Source organism: Cottoperca gobio, chromosome 4 (assembly GCF_900634415.1).
Source record: "Cottoperca gobio chromosome 4, fCotGob3.1, whole genome shotgun sequence".
NCBI lineage: Eukaryota > Metazoa > Chordata > Actinopteri > Perciformes > Bovichtidae > Cottoperca > Cottoperca gobio.
In genome coordinates, this window is record NC_041358.1 from 15,952,883 (window position 1) to 15,977,188 (window position 24,306).

The 24,306-nt window shown below is 40.4% G+C and overlaps 1 protein-coding gene across 1 annotated transcript in view; it reads right to left on the bottom strand.

The window, feature by feature from the left end:
• abca7 (ATP-binding cassette, sub-family A (ABC1), member 7) overlaps positions 1-23,907 on the bottom strand; it is a 31,317-nt gene extending 7,410 nt beyond the window's left edge. The window contains 39 exon segments of the mRNA XM_029429445.1: positions 841-985; positions 1,421-1,536; positions 2,263-2,440; positions 2,526-2,695; positions 2,805-2,879; positions 2,969-3,074; positions 3,213-3,245; positions 3,757-3,851; positions 4,156-4,348; positions 4,813-4,920; positions 5,068-5,192; positions 6,475-6,620; positions 6,956-7,085; positions 8,578-8,661; positions 8,663-8,781; positions 9,146-9,203; positions 9,630-9,877; positions 10,590-10,727; positions 10,899-11,038; positions 11,132-11,263; positions 11,562-11,733; positions 12,422-12,535; positions 12,785-12,989; positions 13,880-14,101; positions 14,351-14,573; positions 14,936-15,112; positions 15,274-15,479; positions 15,994-16,191; positions 16,289-16,405; positions 16,547-16,686; positions 16,878-17,115; positions 17,350-17,442; positions 17,608-17,805; positions 18,201-18,319; positions 19,520-19,644; positions 20,750-20,891; positions 21,571-21,664; positions 22,074-22,172; positions 22,809-23,907. Coding sequence (XP_029285305.1) covers positions 841-985; positions 1,421-1,536; positions 2,263-2,440; positions 2,526-2,695; positions 2,805-2,879; positions 2,969-3,074; positions 3,213-3,245; positions 3,757-3,851; positions 4,156-4,348; positions 4,813-4,920; positions 5,068-5,192; positions 6,475-6,620; positions 6,956-7,085; positions 8,578-8,661; positions 8,663-8,781; positions 9,146-9,203; positions 9,630-9,877; positions 10,590-10,727; positions 10,899-11,038; positions 11,132-11,263; positions 11,562-11,733; positions 12,422-12,535; positions 12,785-12,989; positions 13,880-14,101; positions 14,351-14,573; positions 14,936-15,112; positions 15,274-15,479; positions 15,994-16,191; positions 16,289-16,405; positions 16,547-16,686; positions 16,878-17,115; positions 17,350-17,442; positions 17,608-17,805; positions 18,201-18,319; positions 19,520-19,644; positions 20,750-20,891; positions 21,571-21,664; positions 22,074-22,139 — 5,388 coding nt within the window. The 5' untranslated portion in view covers positions 22,140-22,172; positions 22,809-23,907.
• Between the last annotated feature and the right edge of the window lie 399 nt (positions 23,908-24,306).

The window sequence follows — 24,306 nt, forward strand, 5'->3', positions numbered from 1 at the left end:
TCACAGATAAATCGTGGAATAGTTAAAAGAACACTAAATCTTTATTCTTTTGTCGCAATGCACAGAATAACTCTTCTATTACTGCTCAATATATCAGGCCTATACGCTTGATGTAATTGGATTGAAGCTATAACTGATGTGATGATGCTGTTCTGTACAATTGCACAGTTTCTGCTGTCGGAAATATACAGTTTTCAATTCATAACACATGGTTTCAATACTCATTTTCAGTACTCGATACACCAGCTGCGCTTTCTCACTCGCTCTTCTTTCCGACAGCGAGTTACGCACACACCGCTAACACCATAACGCAAATAATTATTTTCATCCGGAGCGAATGAGACAAGTGACGAGAAGACAGCAGCAGTGAGTGAGTGACGGGAGGCGGGACTATGTTGCGGCTGTGTTTGTTTTTACTTGCCTTTCAATGAGTGAAAATCAGAGGCTTTACAACATGTGAACTACCTCAAGACGAATATTGTTTTCATTAATGTCATAAATATTGTTAATGTTTACTGCATTTGTCGTTCTGCTGTTTTCTGCTACCAGCCAAGAAAAGAAAAGTTGTTGCTGTCATGTTACAGCTTTGTTATACTCATCTTTTCCTAAAAATCTAAAATGTTATACCCTCAATGTTGTGTCAATTTTTCCCTGTGGTATCGAATATCAATATTTTACAAGGGCTTGTATCAAAGTTAGAATTCCAGTATTGTGATAAGACTAGCTTCTGTATAGTTTATGCATATCTGGGCCTTATGTATTAGTCATTTTGACTTATTATTATTATTATTATTATTATTATTACAGCCAATAAATAGGGATTTCTTTCTCCCTTTGTACCTCGTCAACAAACAGCTCCAGGACGAAGGTGGCGATGCTGCCGTTGATTCCGATGAAGAGGTTGATGGAGGTCAGGACTACGTAGGCTGTGCTGGGGACGGTGAACATAAAGGATGCTGGGTACATCAGAGGGGTGATGGACCACCTACAAAGGATAATTAGATTATTTATTACAGATTCATTACTTTTGTTACACAGAGACTATGTTTACAGCGAGACGCAGGAAAATTGTGTATCATAACAGTAAAATTAAGTAATATGGAAACAATTTAAACTTTTATTTTTGGAATGGGAGTTTATTCAATTCCATAATAGAAATTCTGTCTGATGAGATCACTCCTGTGAAGGGGTTTGCCTTTGTAGTTATGTATGGAGCAAAAATATGGTGGTAAGAATGATCTTTGGTGAATGAGTAAGACAATTAGATTAAAATATTGAGACACAGATTCAAAAAAACATTTATTCTTGAGCACAGAAACAAAAATGAGTCACTCCGATTATTCAGTCCTGTCAGATTTGATGATGCATGAATTTAGAAGTGTCGCAGCGAGGACAGAAGTGAGTCTGAGCCTGAACGTACCCGTAGAACAGGAGGAGCAGGACGAGAGCAGGCAGGTTGGTCTCCGACACGTACGACTGCTGCTGGAAACAGATGAAGATCAGCACCACCATGGTGGCCGGGACGGTGTAGTTCAACTGAGAAGATGACAACAGGACATTTTAGGAAAAGAGGAAGTCTTTCTTTTATTCAGTGAATATTATTTTCCATTTAGAATAATCTAATGCAGATTACTGACGAGAAAATGAAGATGAGCTCTTACACCATCCGTACATAAGAGGGCTTAAGTTAAGATGTAAAACCCCTAAAATGTAGCCCCTTGAGCTAAGAAAATGCAAGGAGCTGCATTGGTCAGGGCAAGATGATAGTGCATTGCGTTGCAGCGCTGAGAGCGGTTAAAAAGATTTTTCTGCTGAAGCAATACAGTGGCATCATTAAAGTGAAAGAGGACTGCGCAGTGTCTTCAACAAGTTACAAGACATCATTTAAATTTAATATCAGATTATTTTACTTCCAGATTTACATAACTTCTATTTTGACAGTAAAAAGATATGATCTGAATATAATATATGTGGAAATGTCATGTTCTGTTGAGAAGCAACTCTGTAGCTCTTGTCAACATCAACTGGCAAACTGTTAATCTTTCCTGGTGTTGGCCTCTCTTCTGCTGTGATACTGCAAGATTCAACTCCAGAACATGTACCCAATTCATTCTGATAAAGAAATCCCAGAAATCAGAAATGATTTCAAATAAGAGCAGAGTGAGTGGATATTTTGTCAAATTTAAATTTGAGATTGTTGTCACCCAGCGTGAGATTAGTTGCGGATTGACAACAGTGAGTAAAGAAGTAAAGAGTACTGACCATGTCCCAGGTGAAGTTGGCCAGCCAGTAGAGGATCGGTTTGACTCCGCTGACAAACTGAAGGTGTTTGGCTTTGCTGACTCGCTCCTCAATCAGAAAAAGGACGAAGCTTGCCGGAACAAAGGACATGGCAAAGATCACGCAGATGGAAACCAGAACGTCCACCGATGTGGTCATCCTGACAGAGGAAGCAGGAAGGAACACATTAACAAGAAATCTAATCCACCAACATCAACCTCAAAACTCCACAGCAGTGAACTAACATGGCCATTTCTGTGAGTTGTTCCTTGGTGAGGTTGAGCGGGTGGTTGTAGGCGGTGATGCCGTGTTTTCTCCTGTCTGGACCGGGTGGCAGACTGGCTCTCAGCAGGCCGTTGTTCATCACGTTGACAAATGACACCATAGAATGCCATCCTTTGTTATTGTACCACACCTGAGTACAGCAAAGAGAGACACATCTTAAAGTGTTTTATGTAAGAGTCTTCCTTTAAATTCAGGCTGCTGACAATGAAAAGAGAAGACAGATAAATAGACACATTTACCTTGACATTGTTTTGACTGTTCAGTCCTCCTAGAAAATCCGGCAGTCTGTTGAGCAGATGATCCAGTGAACTGTTCTGTGAGGAATCAAAGAACATCAGAAAACATTAAAAACATTCAGGGAAACAGCAGTTTCAGTTGAACTTACCTGGAACCTCATTTATACCTGCGGAACTCGATAACGAGTCCTGATGGCAATGATCGAGTCTTTGACATGATGGACCTGAGATAAAGTCTGAGTGGCGCTGCCCCCGAGGGAGAAACCTCCGTATCTGCAACACAGAGTAGTATACGTTTTTTTTCAGTCCTTCAAAGGAATTAGGTTTAAACTGATCTACAACCCTTAAAGTGCAGATGCAGTTATAAGCATGCAGTATGGCTATAAGTACTGCAGATATTTAGCAGCTTACCTGAATTCATTCACCCACTTCTTGGTTTTTATGCTGTTAATGACACAAAAGGAAAACTGTGTGAAGAATATTTTTTAAAGGAAACACAAACAGGGAACTACAGGACTTAACTTAAGTGTCTAAATTACTACAGCTGTTTGTCTATTGATATTCAAAATATGTCAGCAATCACTCTAAAATTCTTATTTAAATTCTTTAGAAACATAACTGTATTTTCATTCAATTTGAGTATAGCATTTTTATTATTACTTTATAAAGAGCATTTAGACTCTAAATGCTCTTTAAAAAGTGCAAATATATTGCATGTCACCACCCTAAAACAAATCAGCTATTGGCAGCTATGTTTTTTTTTCATCAAATGAGATGCACTGATATTTATGATTATGATTATTATTTATGATTATGAAATCAATGGAATTGTATTCAAGTCCCCTTAATTTATTGCCAGTAATCTACATTAAAACCAAAAACCTAAACTAGAGAGCAAAAGTAACAGAACTGGAATACCAAATAGTAATGTATGTTATTATGTTTAAAGAGGCACCTTTTCTTAAGGATCTGCGAGTAGGTCTTCACCAGGTAATCAGAGATGTTATAACTTGTCAGATTTTGAAGGATATCTCCAGTCAGCCTCTTAATCTAAAAGATAACAAACAAAAAAAATTCCCAAGAGCTAGATAAAGACATGTGCTAAAGAATATTTCACCACATCATACAAAGCACAAGCAATCATTGAATGAAAATGTAAAAAGGTTCCAGAAAACATTAGCTGTGTTTTGGCTTTAGATTCATTTCCAAATAACTGTAATATCACATTTGTCCTTGTATGTGCTTTTAATGGCTCAATTTGAAATGAACAGAGATCAAGGTAATTTCATTTCAGCATGTGCAAGTGTATTTATGATATTATCACTGCAGGTGTGTCAGTCTGGACCTCACTAACCTGTGGAGGCGGCAGTCCACCTGCACCCAGCGGGCAGTCGGGGAGCATCCGGCTGACATCCTCTGTGCTACACTGACAATCAGGAGATGGCGTTTCTCTGCTCCAGTTAGCTTTGTTTAACAATTTCCAGGTGGAATGAAACAACTGTGGTCGTGTGAACCGGCCCCCCCGCTCACTTTCACACTGAGGACTCCTGCGGGGAGAACAGGGAGTGAGAACAGGGAGTGAGAACATGGAGTGAGAACATGGAGTGAGAACAGAACACATTAAAAGGAATAAACATTTCCCCAAAACCTGAATTTTGTGTTAGCAGGGATAACGCTTACAACTGATGTTTTTATTGAGTGCCAGTAGAGGTTATAGACTGCTTAATATCACCAATCAAACAACTTTGTGAGGATCACAGGAAGAGATGCATCATTTTTACTTTTATCCTACACAGTAATCCTTATGTAAGGAAAGTATGGAATGTGTTTTAATATGTTGCATCTCCTATTTGTAGTACATTGATATTTTTTGCCATCAATCACATGTTTTACAGTGTTTTCTTTGTACTGAGATCCCGATGTCTCAGAACCATGTGACCCACTAACTTCATCACGGTTCCTTTTGATGCTGCTGAGACAAACTATGGTGTACACAGGGGTTGTCTCTTACGTGCTGTTCTCTTCCTCCTCTTTCTCCATGCACTTGGTACCAAAACCTGGCAGGTCAAGCAGAGCTTTCAGCAGGTGCTCCATGGCCGGGTTCCCAGGTGCATCATTGCTGTAAAAATTAAACCAGTCAAAAAATGTATAACAAAGCATCAAGTGAAAACCACGGCCAGTTATTTCACTGAGTAGACCAAACCAATTCTTGGTTTCTAAAAATCTTTTCTGTGCTAACTAAGGTAATGTTTGGGTGGAGGCCTACCTGAAGAAGGTGTATTGTTCTCCGTACATCCAGGGCTGCAGCTGCAGCTTGGGATACTTTCCAAACGGAGGAACGATGAGGCTGAAGAGCAGAGCGATCAGCACGAACACAGCAGGCAGGACAACCTGAAGAACAAATCCACCTTCAGCTGAAAATCTTACAGAGAGAATGTAACATTCTCAATAATGATAAAGAAAAATGAAAAAGTAATGAAAAACACTTTATTTCTCTGTAGGGTTCTTTCCATAATGTTGTCAGGAACTTATAACCACCTCCTGCTCAACGCTGGGAAGACCAGGGAGCTGGTGGTGGACTTCAGGAGGCGCCATCATTCCCCCCCAACACCAGTGAACTGGTCCTGGGTACGGACATTGAGATTTTAAAATCTTACAAGTACATGGGCGTTCACCTGAACAATAAACTGGACTGGTCAGATAACTCTGCTGCTCTGTTCAAGAAGGGACAGAGCAGCAGAGTTATTTATCTGCTAAGGAGACTGAGATCTTTTGGAGTGCAGGGTGCTCCTTAAGACCTTCTTTGACTCTGTGGTAGCCTCAGCTATGCCCCACAGTGGTCTGCTGGGGCAGCAGCATCTCAGCCGCTGACAGGAAGAGACTGAACAGACTGGTTAAGAAGGCCAGCTCTGTCCTGGGGAGCCCTCAGGACACTGTGGAGGTGGTGGAGACAGGAGAATGACAGCCAAGCTGTCCTCTCTAATGGACAACATGTTCCACCCCCTCCAGGACACTTTGTCCGCACTGTGCGGCTCCTTCAGTGACAGGCTGCTTCACCCGCGGTGTCTCATGGAGAGATACCGTAGGTCCTTTCTTCCTGCAGCGGTCAGACTGTACCATCACCACGGCCCCTGGTACACCACCACACCAACAACACACTATTGCACTATTCTTGTGCAATATTCACTTTTTATAACTTTTGCTGTCAAGTGCAAAATTCTCTTTTATAACTTTTGCAATTACACGGTCATGTGCGACTGTACTTATATTATATTACCGTACTGTTACTGTATTTTTATTCTATTTAATTGTGTACTCTCTTTGCTGTAACAATGTAAATTTCCCCGTCGTGGGACAATTAAAGGATTTCTGATTCTGATTCTAATAAAAATCTGAGACTGACAGCTGCAAAAACAAACCTTTTAGCAGACGTACACTGAGGGTGAGGATTCCATTGCAGCCTGTTTACCGGTAGTTTTAAAAAATAGTTGTTTGACACAAAAAGTGGGGAAATAGGGTCCAAGTTAAAAACAGAGTCTCTACAAACTGATTAGTCCACTCATTGACGGAGAAGGGACGGCACTTGTTTTCATTCTGGAAACAATAAACTATATGATGATGGATGGCCTTTGAATCTAGCGTTCTAACAGCTGCTGCCAATATTTGTCATCACCTGAGCAAAGAAGCCCCTGCGGCTCCTTCGAGCATAAAGCCAGCGTTTGATGAAAAGAGCCCTCAGCTGCTGCCAGGTCAGCCACCAGCCCGTCAGTGGGATCCCACCTCGGCCATTTCCATTTAGCAGGTCTGTCTCTTGAGGTTCTGCAAGCAGGAAAACACACATACATAGACTCCTGTAAGAGCTGCCCACCTTTGATAAGATGGAGACTCCCGTCGGATCAGAGCCACAGAAAATGACTTTAAACATGACATGACAACAACAAATTTGGAATTTAAATTGATTTATCTATCTATTTATCTAATGATGATTTTTAGTACAGGATGATCTGATGGTACCTTGCTTACGAAGCCTTTTCCTTCCTGGCAGCATTATGGAAACAAACATTCACAGTTGGAGACGAAACAGCGGACTGACGTTACATGGAAACACTGTATGGTATGTACACAAATCTGTGTCTGCTTGTGTTTGTGCAGACCTGTCTCTGGTTCTCGAGCATGTTGTTCCTCAGCACTTTGCCCGGCTGATGGCTCCTGCCTGTGTGGAGATTCAGCCTGCAGCTCTGGTTCAGCATCCACACCGGTTTCTTCCGCCACTCGCAAAAAGATCTGGAAATGAACAGAATGGCCATGATAAACTAAACTACTGATAACAACACACAAGATTTCTCCTGTCGGTGGAGAATGTTAGTTGTGACAGTGACACCAGGGTAAATCTACAAGGTTTCAATGGACACATCTTCCCTGTTGCAGCCTAAGATGGGTGCAATGTTTAAGGAAAACTCTCCCCTAATGCAGCCTTGACTTCAAAATGAGGGATTTATTTCAACTTGTTTAAACAGCTACTATTTTTCTTGCCAGGTTTGGAAACTAAAGATAAACATTTTTTTCATTGAAGAACAGAAATGATCTTCAGGCCCTGACAGCTGAAGCTGTGGGCAGCAGGTGGCAGTCACAAAACATCGAGCAGCTATACAGAGGTCAGGGGAACAGAGAGCGAGTGGTTATTCAGACTGAGTAAACTCATCAGACGCTGTTATCAGTGCTAATCTGATGCTAATGTTAAACCCATTAAGACCATGGCTGCTCCACAAATACCAAGCCCTAATGATTACACCTGGCTGAGCTCCTGTAGATCACACAGGTGGGATGACTTTTGCCTCACTAGTGTCACTTTATTTTTGTCATATGGACAACAATTACAGAGAAGCAGTTGTTGGCAATGACAATCTTGGATCTCAGGATCCCTCCAACAATCCTCATATAATATTTATAAAAAACAAAATCACTCAAGTAAAAATTAGAATCTCATAAATGAAGTAGTGCAGAAGTTAAAATATAGGGCTAAAATATATACCATGTAAAACATTTAAATAACATATATTCTGGTAGACAGGTGTACAGTTATTCAAAATGAATAAACTGAATGTAAATAAGAATGTAGTAATGATTACACACACACACACACACACACACACACACACACACACACACACACACACAGACACAGTTATGAAACCTGCACTTTTACATCAGGGTCATTAGGTGCAACAGTGTATCGTCTCCGATACAACGACTCTCCATACTTCTGTTCCAAATTGCGGCTTTTCAGGTTTAATTTGTAGCTGAATATAATTTGTAGCATCTTAAAACATAAATGAGGATAGTGATAGTGAGATACTTGCTAATGTTGCATTTTTTGCAACATAAAAAAACGAGACGGTTGAGAATTTTGAGCAGCTATGGGTGCTTCAATGGAAAGACCCAGGGGGATTATGCAAACCTATGCTGTAATCTTAAGAGATCTCCCGTCTTTTGTCAATTTCTCTCGTCTATTCCCAGAGCACGTGTTGGCATCCCCTCTAATAAAACTATGGAGAGAGCATTTCACCAGGGGAATGCCTGATGATAGCTCTAGGTTTCTTGGTGACAAATGAGCTACAGCCTCCATCCAAAAGTCGGCCATTTCGACCCGCTGACTTGATTCAATTCAATGCGTGAAATTAAGCTTTGGGTTCCATGCTAAGGGATTGGAAGGTTTCCGGCAAAGTGATTAAATATCTTATTTATTTATCCATCAAAAACAATGTAAATGTCTCACCTCCTCCAGTGTGCTGTCTGACAAGCCGTAGCTGCTGACGCCCAGCTCGGTCTGCCTCAGATCCAGTTCAGACAGGAAGACAGCCCAGGCTGCTGTCCTTGGCAGCTGTCTGCGGAAGGTTGATCACCGCCTCCCGCCCCGACTCCTCCACCAGCCTTGCACCAGGGATGTGGTGCTGTGCCAGGGAGAGCAACGCCGCCAGGTCTGCCCGAGAAGACGATGATAAGGAGAGAAATCATGCTGCGAGTAAGATCTTTTTTATTTTCTTAAAGATTATTATTTCATTTGTTTTGCCTTTAATGGATAGAACAGCCATAGAGAGAAAGGGGGAGAACATGTAGCAAAGAGCCAAAAGTCAGATCGGAACTCCACCGCTGCGGTAAGGACTCAGCCTTGCAAATAGGCCGCCCGCTCTACCAGGTGAGCTACCGGGGCTCCCTGGAGTAAGACATTTAGTCATCAACACTAAACTGGTGGTGGTAGAAATTGCAAATGCACCAAACGACACTTTACTAACATTAAACCACCTCAGCTTAGTGTAGAAGCCAAACAGCAGTTAAACACTCACATGAGCTGCTCTCCTCACTTCCCAGGCCGGTGTCTTCACTCATGGATGATTCACTGTCCTGAAACAAAAAGATGACTTCTAAATATTTACAAAGGAGATTACAGGGACAAATATGATGGTGTGACATAATAATAATAATAATAATAATAATAATAATAATAATAATAATAATAATAATAATAATAATAATAATAATAATAATAATAATGCAATGTATGTACAGGCGCCTTTCAAAGCACTCAAGGACATTTTACATGCAGATTTAAAAACGAGCAGCAGTGTATTAAGATCATAAAAAAAACTCCATCAAAGTTATTGAACTTGATTTTTACAAGATAGATAAACAGTCAACTACCCATCACAATTTAAGAAAAGACATTTGGTGGGTGCATGTAACAGCGTGGATATGAAGCAAAGCATTGCTGAAAAATAGCTAGCAACACGTGACTCCTGGATAATTACAGTTGAGAGAAAAAAAACAGACCTTGAGAGGAGGCAGCTTGTTGGTGCTGATGCTGGTACTGGTACTGGTGCAGATACTAGTACTGCTGGGAGTGCTGGTGTCGAGTCCCTCCCTCTTCACCACAGTGAGGTAGTAGCCAGACCCAAGGCGGGATTTCAGGAAGAGCGGTGAGCCACAACAGCACAGCTTCCCCTGGGAGATGATGGCGATCCGGTCACCTAGCAGCTCTGCCTCGTCCATGTAGTGCGTGGACAGGATAATGGTCCGGTCTGATGGAGTAACACAGCACAGACACATAATGACGATTTCTTCTTCACTTGTTATCCGTATATTTTGTAAGTCTCATGTAGGTCTTGCTTTTTGCTTGTCATTTTTTTCAGGTTTAGGAGGGGTGCATTCCTACTAGTCTTTAGATAACAGCTAGCATCTCCTTAACCCTTGTGTTGCATCATTACGACATCATAACTAACTTAGTATGCATTCATAACCATACAATCCTGTTGTAATTTTATTTTACCCACAACATTTCAATGCACCTCGGGGTCTTCCCAGACCCGAACACCAAATGATACACTTATTTTACGGAGACCTTCAGAATTGGGTAAAATGGTCCAAATCAGTTTTGCAGTGTTTATATAGTTGTTGTGGAGGATACCATGAAGCCTTGTTCCAATACAGAAAACTAGATGGTAGATATTATATAATTCTTACTTGAAACAGGTCACAGCAGACCCAAACAACATAAGGGTTAACAAAAAGAAGCACATTTTACCGCAGGTAAGCCCACTCTTCTGTGATTATGTAATCTTTAAATTTAAGTAAAGACAAATAAAGATACAAGGCTCTTACTCCAAAACAGCATTGTTGCTTTGGAAGTTTAGGCTTACATGCCTTTTTGGCTTATGGTCTTTTAAAATGTGTATTCTTCTCACCCCACTCATAAAAAAAACCCCAATGAGATCCAAAGCTCCTGTTCTGCACCTTTACGATATTTGAGCAGCAGATCCCAGATCCCTCTGCGGGAGTAAGGATCAACCCCAGCTGTGGGTTCATCCAGAACAACCACCTTAGAGCCTCCGACAAACGCAATCGCCACAGACAGCTTCCTCTGCATGCCACCTGACAGAGACACAGTGGAAGGATTTTAATTTTGGAACAGAAAATTATTTATTTTCCACAACAAAGTTAACACACCCCTCAACAAAACATATACAGTGAATCTACAAACAGATGAACGTGAGATTAAAGTCAGGTCATGTTTTTATGCAGAAGTTACTCAAGCAAGTTTACCAGAGAGGTTTTTGGTCTGTTCACGTCGTTTGTGCAGCAGGCCGACGTCTTCCAGCAGAGTGTCCAGCTCAGCTTTCACCTCTGCTTCAGATAAACCCTTCAGACACCCATAAAACCACACATGCTCCTCCACTGTTAGTCTGAGAGAGAGAGAGAGAGCGCATTTCTATCCATCAAACCTCCATCAAAAACAATGTGCAATGACATTCGGACGTCGGAAAGACAAGCCTTACATGTCAAACAGGACATTATGTTGGGGACAAACTCCCAGTGTCCTCCGGATGATGTCCATGTCATGGCGGATGTCCAGCCCCCTGATGTACACAGTTCCCGAGGTGGGTGGGAACAGGCCAGTCAGGACAGATCTGACAAACATCAGACACATTAGAATAAATACTCTGTTGAAGCACACCCTCCCTCCGCATGTGCTGATGCTGACATAGGCATAACTACGTCATATCACTGTTATTATCCTTTAAAAACATTACAATAAATGAAGTGACAAAGTGTAAACATCAAGACATTGCATCTGCTGAAAGTGTATTCAACCAAAGTGACTAATTCTGCATCAATTCCTTGTAAAAAGTCTAAACTGACCTCATATACATAACACACACACACACACACACACACACACACACACACACACACACACACTCTTACATGGTGGTGGTTTTGCCGGCTCCGTTGTGGCCGAGGAAAGAAGTGACCTGCCCCTCGTAGAACTTTAGGTTGAGGTGATTGACGGCCAGTTTGGCTCCCTTCTTATAGATTTTCACCAGGTTTCTGATGTTCACACCAAGGTTCAGGTTATTCGGTTCTGATTCAATGTGATCTGATGACAGAAACACATTGTATATATTTAGAAGGAACAATATAGCGTTAAATCTATGTAAATGTATGTGTGTGTGGGGGGGTTACAATGGCTAATTACTTAGCGCTAATTCTGCTCTCACAGTGATTTACAATTGATAATGAAAGTGTAGTTTGTGAGCAGAAGTCATCAGCCAAACAGTCACAAGGAGTTTTGCCCAAAACATATCTCCACTAACTTCACTACAGGACACAAGTCCAAAATGAAAGGAATGATGGGTAGTAGCACAAGTCAGACGCAGTTACTCAACAGAACAATGGGAAGTCTGGACTGATGCTCATTCTCAGCTTCAGTCGGCTTGTGATCTTATACATTGAAGTTAATGGGCTTATTGTCTGAGCCCATTAACTTGATTTGTAGTTAATTGGTTTAAACAAACAAAACTACCAGTATGGTATTTTAATTGGTATTAAGCCCAGAGAAGAAGACTGTAGACGGCTGCCAAATTGACAGACTACTAAAAACTCTCTCCAATAAACAAGCTACTTATTAGTGACTTCTACTTAAAAACTGATAGTTGTAAACAAACCTTTCCAGTGTGGTTCAGACGAAGAAAGGCAAGTGTAGCTATGATTGTACCTTTAGATGACTGTGGCATTCAAAGAGAAAGAGAAACAGCATGTGATGTGAAGTTTCGAGAGTTTTGTACCTTCACCCTGTTCTGAAGGTGCGGGGGGGATTGGCATGCCTGCCTCCAGGGGAACTCCACCCCAATAGTTGATCTGGAAGATGAAGTACCAGGGCCTGGGCATCCCATATTCACCTGGTATAAACAAACAGACACACATTCAGTAAGGTTAACATTTTATACCTGTATCCAACTGCAAGTCTAACACAATTTTCAAAGTGATCCTTGAACTCAAAGTTTGTAGTTTGTAGTTTGTCAGAGATGGGAGACTTTGGTCATCTTGCTTTCACAGCAGCTATTAACCCGAACTGTCACTAAACGCAAAGTAAATTACACAGAATACTTCCAATTTCTATAGCTCAGATAAAGTTACAATCGACGTACCAGGAAATACTGCTTCGATGTACCAGGCTGCGGTGGCATAGATGAAGGCGTCCACATAAAGCATGACTATAGAGGTAGTGAAGCTGTACGAGTCTCCTTCCACAGGGCTGGAGTGGAGGTTGTACCACTGGATGCCCACGCCTTGCTCTTCATACTGAGAGAAATACTCGCAGCCAAAGCCAAAGGCCACAGGGGACAGGAAACTCTGAGAAAAGAGGAACAAGCCAATTATTCATCTTGGCACATGGGCACTTAGTAAGAAAGAACTTTTGAAAAGATTTACAATTAAACGCACAAGATGTAATCATTTGCTAGTCGGGGTCTCTCAATCAAAACAATAACAAAAGACGGAGTTTTGCTGACATCTAAAGTATGGCAGCAAACTCCTAGAATTCCTTAATTGTTTATTGTTCAGTAGGTTTTTACTGAGGATTCCTTCTCTCCGGAACAAACAGACCATAAAAACATTGAATAATTTAAATCAGTGTTTCTTTAATGCTGCTCAGTGGACTGGAATAGACTTCCCGGAGGGGCCGCAAGCCAACTTGCCACTAATGGTTGCTCAGCTTGTTTCTCTGATAACTTAAGATCCAGACTGCCCAATGACCTTCATCCTTTATCCTGTTAAAATATATAGTTAAAAACGACTAAGATCTAAAAAGTGTTAACATGTCTTAAAACTCGATTAAAAGTCAATTTAGGAGATTTACAACACCGACACATATTAAAAGGAGATACGTTGCCATAACAGGCGACCACATGGAATGGACATTACTTTGATTAAAATTAAGGACTTCTCTAGGTTTGAACATTTTTGGAATCATTTGGGACTGAAAGAACAAAATCTCAACAACATATATAACATACAGTAGGTCTAGTCGTTTTTTAGGCATTTTAAATATTATATCTTTAATGATACATACATTGAAATTGAATGCTTAATTTTCTGATTAAATCTGTACACTTAGTCTTGCTACTATTGCTAAAAATATATATATATATATTTAAACATTCACTTGCATAACTATAACCTTTTTTTCTAGAACTGTATATACATAAACTTTCTGATTTTACTTTCTGAATTATTTTACTCACAGCGAGGACTCTGTAGGTGGTATTGAGGCGGTCTCTCCAGGCTACACACAGTACGTACGGTAGATAAAGCCCAAAGTAGATCAGCCCTCCACACGCAGCAGCCAGGTTGGCTTTAGAGAAGAAGGTACTGATGAGGAAACACTGCATGATGGTGGCGGTCGCAAACGCCGTCAGGAAGAAAAACACAACGGATGGGTCGCTGTATGGCAGGATGTCTCCCCACTGGTAAGAAGAAGAAGAACAAAAATGAAGGAGGCTAAATAGTGACTACAAGAGACAGATGTTGCAGATAAAAGGAAATCTATACATTCATCATCACAAGAAGCTATAAAACACCTGAACAACTAATTATCAGTACAAACTGACTTCAACTCTACGTTTTCTTTCCTGATCATGTCCAGCTGGCCATTTTGTATTTTAGAGTGCATCTTTTCTTTAATAAATGTTGTGTTGAGTGAGTGGTCATCTTGCCTTGAGCAGAGCAATCAGGAACCCTGCAGAGAGCAGGAAAGGAACTATGCTGCTGATGAACCAGCTGAGCCAGAGCGTTCCCGTTCCCAGACCCATAATCTTCATCGTTTCCTTCAGCCTTGCCTCCTTCTCGTACACCACGCCTTTGATGATCATGGCCACCGAGTAGATCCAGGCCAGTGTCATGAAGAGTGGCAGAGAGCGGTTCAGCACTCGAAGGAAACTGTTATAAAAAGGTAACCAAAGTTGAAATTCATATGTAATATCTAAAGTAAAGTAATAATGTAGTGGTAGTCTAAAGTAAAAGGTTGGTGAAGGTTATTCCAAACATGGGACAATTTGAAAATGAAAATACTTATTCTGACATGTTTTCCTGTTATTTTGAAGTGTTAGTGAACTCATATCATTCATGGGGACTCATTTGGGCCAAAGATTGACTCTCCTGTTAATAGCTACCATTAAGGTGAGCAAAGCTACTGAACTGCCAGTCGCAGATTATGGCTGTATTGGTCTGTTCCCAGCATGAATATGTGGAACTGTGTGCGCAGTTTCTAGAACATCAATTTACAACAACACACGACTTACACATCATCGACATAGCACGGGTAGGGCATCTGCTGGATGTAGATGCCGGTTGTTTGTTGAACTCCGGTCAGAATGCGGTTCACAGCTCTCTCCACCAGGTCCTGGACGTACACGAAGCCGCCCCAAATGTAGCGCATGTCGTTAAATGGGTCGGCTGCTGGACCAGGATCCCAAAACCTGAAGAAAAAAACAACAAAAACTTGTTTTGAACATTACTTTTCATGCATATTCACATGAAACCAAAGCTGTTTCCTTGAATTTCCATTGAAAAAGTTCTATATAAGTAATGTAAAAGAACGGCAGGATAGAAACAAGATGTTTTGGTGCTTCCTCAGTACCTGTCCTTGATCTTGTTGGTCCGGGTCACATCATCAATGTCCATACGGATTTTGTAAGTGACGTGGGGCGGCAGGTCAGGGGACGAGGAGTTGGGCAGCAGGAAAACAACACCTGCCCAAAACAGCCTGTCCTCCAGTAGCTCTAATGCTCTGTCAATCATCTGAGCCTCGGTATCTAACCCCTCCATCTTGTTTAGAGTGAAACACTGTAGGGGATAATAGGAAAGTCACTTTTACAGTAAGTCAGGACAACGAAATTTCATTTGAATTGTACATTGTATAATCTCAAAATGACAATAAAGGTTTTGGATTGAATGATTGAAATGCAAAAGGTATGAATGATAAACAACAGCGAAGGGAAGCTGAAGTTAAACCTATAGCTTACAATGTTTACAGAATTCACTTTACTATTTTCCCATTAAACCAATCATCAAGAACATTAACAAATCTAAAAAATGATGGCCTTGTTTGAAAAAACATAATAAAAACAGGAGAGGCATCAGGCAAATGTTCATACAATGAACACTGTATTTAGCCGCATTAGCTCTCTAGTCAGCATACTGTAGTTAATTAGGAAGTGTATTATCGGTGTATTATGGAGCTTCATTTCCTACTCAAAATTCCATCAAACATGATTTGTCTTATATTTCTTCCATTTTTATTCTCATTAAGAAGCTGACATTTCTGGCCTTTTTTGGATGATGAGAAAAGAAAGAGAACCTCAGTGGCTTGTGCTAGCGTGGTGATGGTGTGGTCGAGGTCGTTGTAGACGTCCAGCCATGTAGGCGGTGCACCGGGCCTACTTGGGGCGTCTGGCGAGGGTGTGGACAGGAAGTGTGCGACCCGCGACGCTGTCCAGGAAGTGTTCTCCAGACGCAGGTTGACCAGTACTGCGACCTCTGGCCGCCTCAACAAATCCTGTCACACACACACAGAAACACATTATATGAAAAATTATTTTTGCCACCAAATGCTTTATAACACACGTAGAGGGACAGCAGCTGGTGAGTCAGACCTGCAGCAGCTGAATCTCCACACTGTTCTCCATGTAAGTCTTGATTCGTGGTCCCACTTCCATCCAGGCTTCATTCAGCTCCTGAAGGATCTGCAGGTCCTCGAAAGTCTTGTTCACCTTCAACAGACACAACTTGTAGTTAGCTTAGATGGATGTATTTGCTTCATAATGCCTATAGTTGTCTACAACAAGTCCAACTGCAGAGTATGTTTTCAATTATTAAGATTTAAAACAACTCTGAGGTTTGACTCTCTGTACCTCTTTCATGACTTCTTGTACTGCAGGAGTATCTGGTGTGTACAGCAGTTTTCCAATAAAAAGAGGTTTTATTCCTCTCCACATGATGCGAGACAGAGGGTTGGACTCCAGACCTTGGATGAAACGTTTACATAATGGAGCTGCATGGAGGAAAGAACAGACCAAACGGGACAAATGTTGGACACAAACACCTGTTTAAACACAAAACACTCACAGCAAGAATATGCAAGTCAACGGAAAAGAGAAGCACTTGCTTGGTTTCAGAGTTATAAAGCAAATAATTCATTCACAAATATCAGTTCACATTTCCAATGATATCAAAGCTTCTTACTGGTGTTGTTGTCATGGTCCATGTCTGTGTCTTCTGTGCCATTTTTTCCTAAGAAGGACTTGATGTCATTGTCCTCATACCAGTTGAGAGATGGGATGCGCTCACCGCCCACCTCAGGGTGACCGCACATGATCCTGGAAAAAGCACGAAAACTCTCCCTGGGCAACGCTGAGCGATTCTCTGGAGACAGAAGACGAAGAGCTGCGCTCATGTCCGCAAAACTGGAGAGAGAGGAGAACTGAAGGAAGAAGAAAAACATCATGTAAGAACAGAAAAAGTTCCACTCGCAGCCTCTATAGACTGCAAGGTTGATTCCATCCCATAATATTAAAGAATCACAACATAACTATAAAATAACAATCCATTCAATGTTAATTGGTTTACGGTGTCTTACTTCAAATGAATGGAAATGTGAAGCACCTCCCAAAAATTCTGTCAAATGAAAAACATGAAAAATAATGAGTGTTCTTACCTCATCGATGAGGACAGACAGCTCGTGGGAAACGGAGGTGACAGCCTGACTGATGACCCTGAGGTCTCCAGCGTTAGCCATCAGACGTTCTCTCTGACAGGAAGGACAGACAGAAAGGTTTACTGACGGTCCTTACTGTAGCTCAGCAGACATAAAAGCAACTCGATGTCACAACAAACAGGCAGGGAACTGCATTTGAATCCATTGATTTTTGCAGTGGTAAGCAAAGTATTTTTGCAAAAGGTAGCTGATTCCTACTGTGAAGAACTTGGAAAAGTCGAGCTGAGAGAGGAAAAGGCGTTCAGCCTCCAGCAGGACGTCAGCTGACAGGTTACACAGCTGAGTCTGAAGATCAGTCATATTGGTTTCTCCTCCGTCTACCACCAGAAACTGTCCCAACATGCTCGCATTACACACCAAGTCCTTTAGCTGCATCTGAGATCCAGCCACAGCAACCTGGGACAAAAGTGATGAGCCACACTTACATTTAACAGAGTTAGGCTCAAACAATAACACATAAAACTTGTTCTCACATGTAATTATCATCTGTGCTAATTATCTATAAAAGTATACCATTTACCTCATACTTCTTTATTTAACCCAACCAAGCAGTTCAACAATTCATAATTTATATTTTATTTGTGACAGAGACTATACAAATCTTATTTGTTATAAAAATTCCACCTATTTTTATTTCTTAATTGAAAGTTGAACTGATTTTGGGAAAATTACTTAGGTTGCACATGTAAAGATAAACCAATTAAACAAAAGCCACTTTCTGAGGGCTTTAGTTGGTCCTTATTCTGTAGGTTAAATGTTTGCTCTCTCAGAATATACAGCAGATATCGCACCTGAAAATTGAGACGAGCCTTCAGCAGTTGGTCCACAGTCACAGGCGACAGGCTGCCATTGGTCAGAAGGAAGGTAGAGAACGTCTCATTGGCTCTCAGGTATTCTTCTACCGGGAGATCTACAGCAGAAACACAAACATTAGGTGCTGCCCAGAGCTACAAATAAAACACTCTGTATTTCAAATACAATTCCACTCCAGCTCTGGAGGCAGAAGTATTTAGGTTGAGTTAATTGACATCTTCCATAATCTTTCCATAATTCATGACCATGACTTCCACCCGGCAGACTCACTAGTTTACATAAATAACTGGCTTTTTTGGCTGGATTGAACTGGAAAGGTTAACCAGGCAAGTCACACTTTTTGCTATGAGGTTTAACTTTACTAACTTTATTAACTTATTTCTGTCTCCATAAAAGCTGTAACCCCGAGAAATCTTTACATAAATACAATAGCAAATTTGAGGGTCAAAATCTGCTTTATAATATGTTATTTACAGTATCTATGGGTGAGGATTGTGGGAGTCAATAGATGTATATTAGGCCTGTAATGTGGGATTTGTTGCAGAACAAAAACCCCACTGAGTAACCTGCTTTCATTCATCCAATTGTTTGTCTGGGGTAGTCTTGTAATTTAATCTGCCCACAGCAAGGAATAACAAAACAGACACTCTGTGCTGCTTCATAGCGGCAGTAAATGGCCACATTCATCCAGTCACCAGACACCTGTTTAAAGCCATTCATACAGATCAACTGCTGGCTGCTACTGTAAGCTCTCAGTCCTGCTCAGAGAAGACTGGGAACAGAGCTATCTCAAAAAAGGTCTGAATAAATTCAATGCTTTTATTGTATTTGATGGCTTGCAGGGACTGAATCCTGCTATCAGTTACATTTCTTTCTTCGAATGTCTGTTTATTTTTTGTTTAATAAAGAAAGAAAGTTGTATAAGTTATTAAAATGTTTTACATTTGCATACCAAAGCAATTAGTGCCCTGACATTTGAAGTAAAGAGTTTTGTTTTGCCACAGAAGCTCTATTGGGTTCATCCACATACATAATTAATTCTGATTCTTGGAAAGCAACCTTAAAGATATAAGAAATTGACATTATATACTCGTTTCTAATTTGTGTGTTTTGCCTGCCAAAATGACTCAACTCACTCGTTACAGGTAGTACGCTGAAATCTATTTACCTTCTGGTTAGTAGTGCCCACCCAGGGTTTGTAATGACAAATAATAATAAAGAAAGTGTCATAGTGTCAGAAGGTCAAGATATCCCTTCGGGTCGGTGCTAGAGAAGATTTAAACAAGCTGTGTCCTACTTGGCCAGGCTCCAGGTCTCTCTCCCAGCCTTCGGACATTGTCCATCAGGTCCTGAAAACCCAAGAATGTCTGGTTTCCACTGTAGGACAGAACAGTCTGGGCGTCCACGAAGAGACGGGACAGTCTGGAGGAGAAAGACAACAAAATTAGTCTTTACTGGACAAATACGTGCAGTTAGGTTACATTTAACTACGGTACAACAAACGTTTTAATTTACCAGTAAATATTAACTTCAATGAAATGCCCTGCTGACCAAGAATTTAAAAGGGACAGGTCACCCCAAAATAGAAAATACATATTTTCCCTCTTTTTCTTCTTGCAGTAGAGATATCTGCCTTATCTGGAATAAAATGGAACCATATGGAACTCGGCCTGTGATGCTCAAAGCATGTAGGAACTATTTTCTTTCTACCAAAATACACCCAACAGTATCACCGCGCAGAGGGAAGCGTGCATCTCCTCTGGGACACGAGACTCATGCTTGTGACAGCGCCAGAAGTAAACATTAATGGCGTCCTCCTCAGCTGAACTGTACATTTACTTAGCTCAGGAGAGTTCATGAGTAGATTCACGCTTCCTTACTTCCCTCTTCTTCGGTAGAAAGAAAATAGTTCCTACATGAAACACGGTCTGTGGATTATCTTTAGTTACTAAGATGTTGTTTACCCCGTTTCCAGTCTTTGTGCTAAGCTGCAGCTTAATATTTAGCGTAAGCACATGAGAGTGGTATCGATCTTTTGATCTTATCCTCTATAAGAAAGTCAATACCATTATGCATATTTGAGGTATACTCATGCAAAGTCCTGCAAAGTTTTAAAACACTGAATTGCTTATATGCTGAAACATGCTAGAACACAGGTATGGTCTTTCCAGCTAATGACCTACCTACATTAAAAAATTATAATCTTGCTCAAAGGCTATGTTTTACTTTGTCTCGTTTGTTAATTAGCAAGCAATAGTTCTGAAACACTGGAGTGTGGTTTTTAAATTGCGGCTGCACCCCTCATTACAAGTCTACAGTAAAATGTATGCAGCAGCAGTGCAGTCTGGTCTACTATTTTTTTATAATCTCATAAACAGAAATCAAAGTAAATAACAAGCTGATTTAAAAAGACTGACTGACTGCAGCTTGTCTGTTTATCTTTTGAGCTACTTTATCCTACAATGATCTCCTGGTAAACTCCACCACTCCAGACAACTGTCCATGTTTTTACCTCCATTTTACCTACATGGAGTTGTCAAAGTTGCCAACTTGGCCCGTTGTCTCCCCTGGTGTTGGGCTGTGGAAGCAGGGGTTGTTGATGTTGCAGATAATGCCCTGGATCCAGGGCAAGGTGCCTGCTGATGGCAAGGCTTTGTTTGGAAAATGACCTACAAGCGAAGGAAAGAACCAGGAGATTAGCCTGAGATGCATAACAATGAAAATACTGTGGTAGTGACCTGAAACAGGCACCAATACAGGCAGAGGACGGAAAAATAATCCTAAAATAACCCAAACTATTGTTATGTGAACAAATATTGTTTTGTACAACTGATATTAAAATCTAATGTAATTATCTTTAACCTGATGTGAGCTGCCTTTACATGCAAGACTGGAAGGAAAAAGCATCTTCTCACTTCTTTATGTAAATGTCAGGGAAAATACATGCAAAGTATTGATGCTCAAAAGCAAGATTTACTTGCTTTTATTTATGTTGTACCAGGTAGAACGGTTGTGAATTATAGTGTCCACTCCTTCACTTGGAATACATTCAATCCACAAAGGATTCTCTGCTCCTATATTGTGTCATGCAGTGTAGTGTTGCATTAAATAATGTTACCATGTCACATTATATCACCTTATATTATTGACGGACCTCTCCATGAAGGTCAAGAACACCACAGGTTAGGAAAACAAATGTGTGTGCGTGCCACAGAATCACTCAGTGAGTTAATCCTATTAAGCTGTTTGGCATAAAGCCATTTTTAAGTAAGTGTGTGTGTGTGTGTGTGTGTGTGTGTGTGTGTGTGTGTGTGTATGATAAGACACAAATTACAACATATCACTCACATTGGCCCTGTTTGTAGGGAGGGTGTGAATGACGAACAGAGATGAGGATGACGAAGAGGAAGAGCGGCCAGAGGAGCTCGATGATCAGCTGGATCTGCATAAGAGAAAAACATGAAAACTGTTGTAATTAATCGATGACCTTTATTGACCTCTGTCAGAGACCAGCAGGACTATTATCCAACCCTGTCACCTAGTAACTGACACAGATAGTTATGATTGTTTTATGAAACTTCAGACTTTGGAGTTGTTATAGTAAAGCCTTGACAGATTAGACAATTTAGACTCAAACTGGAAAGGGGTATGACATGCAACAAAGGTCCAAAAGCTGGAATCTTAGCCGGGACGTTGCGGTTATATGACATGCCCTGAACACATTTGCAACAAAGTGAGCCCTCGTTATAGTTAATTTGTGTTTTGCAACATAAAAAAGTTTCATTTAATGTCCAAGCTGTGTTTCATATTATATTCTTTGTGTTCTTTCTGTGAAATGAAAGTGTATCCACCTTGTTCCTCCTGCGGTATGTGATGTTCTTCCAGAGCAGGAGGGCAAGCTGTCGGAAAAACCCCATCACTCTCAACAGCTACCTGGCCATGATGCAAAGCTTGAAAACACAAAATGTGGTGAGAAAAAGACAAGTTCAGCAGGGCACCCTAGTTGTTGGGGACACATGAAATGTGGCTGCTGTGTCCTCAGTTCAATTACAGCTGGGGATATTTATCGCATATTGTCTAGGCAAAATGTTTGAAAATAAATCAGAAAAGAAAGGGTCAGCAATGGATGTGGGTCTAATAAACACACATACAGATACTGTACATATACAGGCTCTACACATCCCTTTGGACAACATCTGCCAAATTAATGTAACGTAATGTCATGGCTCCCATGGCAGCAAAAGGAAAGTGTTTGACACATTTTAACTTCAATACAGAGAGGTCCTGTAATACGTTACTGTACGTTGTATAATGACACACTGACAGAGTCAAGAAATCATTCATTTCGGTGGAGGCTGAATGACTGACAGCAACTGAAAATCCCAATTTTACTTTTGGTCAATTTTCTGTCGTGTTAGTTTTTTCTTTGATTTTATTGTTTTGTTTTTTTCTTTTCTCCCAAATTGTTTGTGTAATTTTTCACAAACCAACATTTTTTTCTCTTGAGGTTAATAATCGTTATTTATTTAGGCATTTTTTGCTTTTTACATTTAAAGTGATGAATCAAATTGTTTTAAAATACTTACTGATCCTTTGTGTGCTGTTCTTCAAAATGGGGTAATTTGACTTCTGATGTTGTCTGTGAATAAGCTCATCATTAGTGAGGATCACAGAGAGAAACTGTAGCTGACCTTTCCCCTGCAGAGGATACAACTGTGGCTGAGAACAGTTGAGTTCAATCCTCAGCAGAAAACAACTTCTTTTTAAACTTTTATATTTCACACTTACTTTTGACACAAACATGGTGAAGAACCTTAAAGCATCCTGTATGTAATGGATCCAACAAGCTGTTTAAAAATGTGTGTGAAGGTTGTCGTATATGCTTGCTGTGATCTGCTCAAGATGTACAATCCCCTGCTTTACCACGAAATCCTCTTGATCCTAACAGCTTACCTGTTTCACTCAGAGACTTGAACATTTACTTTAGCACTGTGAATGCCTCCAGGGCGTGGTATGGTCTCCTTCTGGTGTTTGAGCTGTAATTATTATTAAATAATCTGGCTCGTGATTTGTGCCAGGTTAGAAAGCAATAGCCATGCTCATTTCCTTTGCATCTAAAAAAAGAAATTGTGTAACAATTTTTTTTTTATCTGTTTAGAGTTCAAGGCTTTGCAAATGTCAGTACAGGTATGGGATATGTATTGTAGTCAGTGTATTTTATTTAACTGTTTCCCCCACCATTTTGACCGTGTAATATAAGCATTTCAGAGCTTTATGAAGGCCTAGAGCAGGAAATATCGTTTCTAATTTGTATGCAACATAATAATGTAGCAGCAAGCTAATGTAATGGTACATCTTTAAAAAATGTCATGTCATAATATAAAATTAACTTAACTAACCGGTACAAACTAACGCTGGGCATTTCAGCAGTTCATTTTTGACGATAATTCAAACCAATTTAGTTTAGTAAAAATATAATTTAATTGCTAGTATTAGCTACTACAATTACCAGTTTACTTAAGTTGAACTAAAGAACATAATAAGGCTCGCTAACAGTAAGCCAAACTTAGCTAACATTACATTCGCATATACAGTAGCTTCCTAGCATGTTACATTGTAATGGTTGAAAAATACTTTTTCGGAAACAATAAATAAAACGTAACGAGTTCCCAAGATTAGATACACTGATGTTAATGATTACCTTTCTGAAAAAATAGGTGATAAATTCTCCTTAAAGTGTTTCGGACACACCAACGGCCGGTGTAGCTTGTCATTGACTCTCCATTTCCCCACTGTTTGTAAACGGCAAGAGTGAAGTGCTGAAGAAGGTGCTGCCCAAAGGCGACTCTGATTGGTCAAAGTACGTTCCAGGGGTTGGGTTACAGAAGCCGGTAAAGGATCTGATTGGCTTTTGTTTATGTTTTGGTAACTGAAGACAGCTGATTGGCCACGCATTGACAGAGCTGTGTCATGTACATGCTCACAGAGCCTAAGTACACAATAGAACATAGATAATAAATAATAACTGTATCTTATATTATTCACATAAATAAAAGGCATCCCTTTATTAGCACAAATGGCATA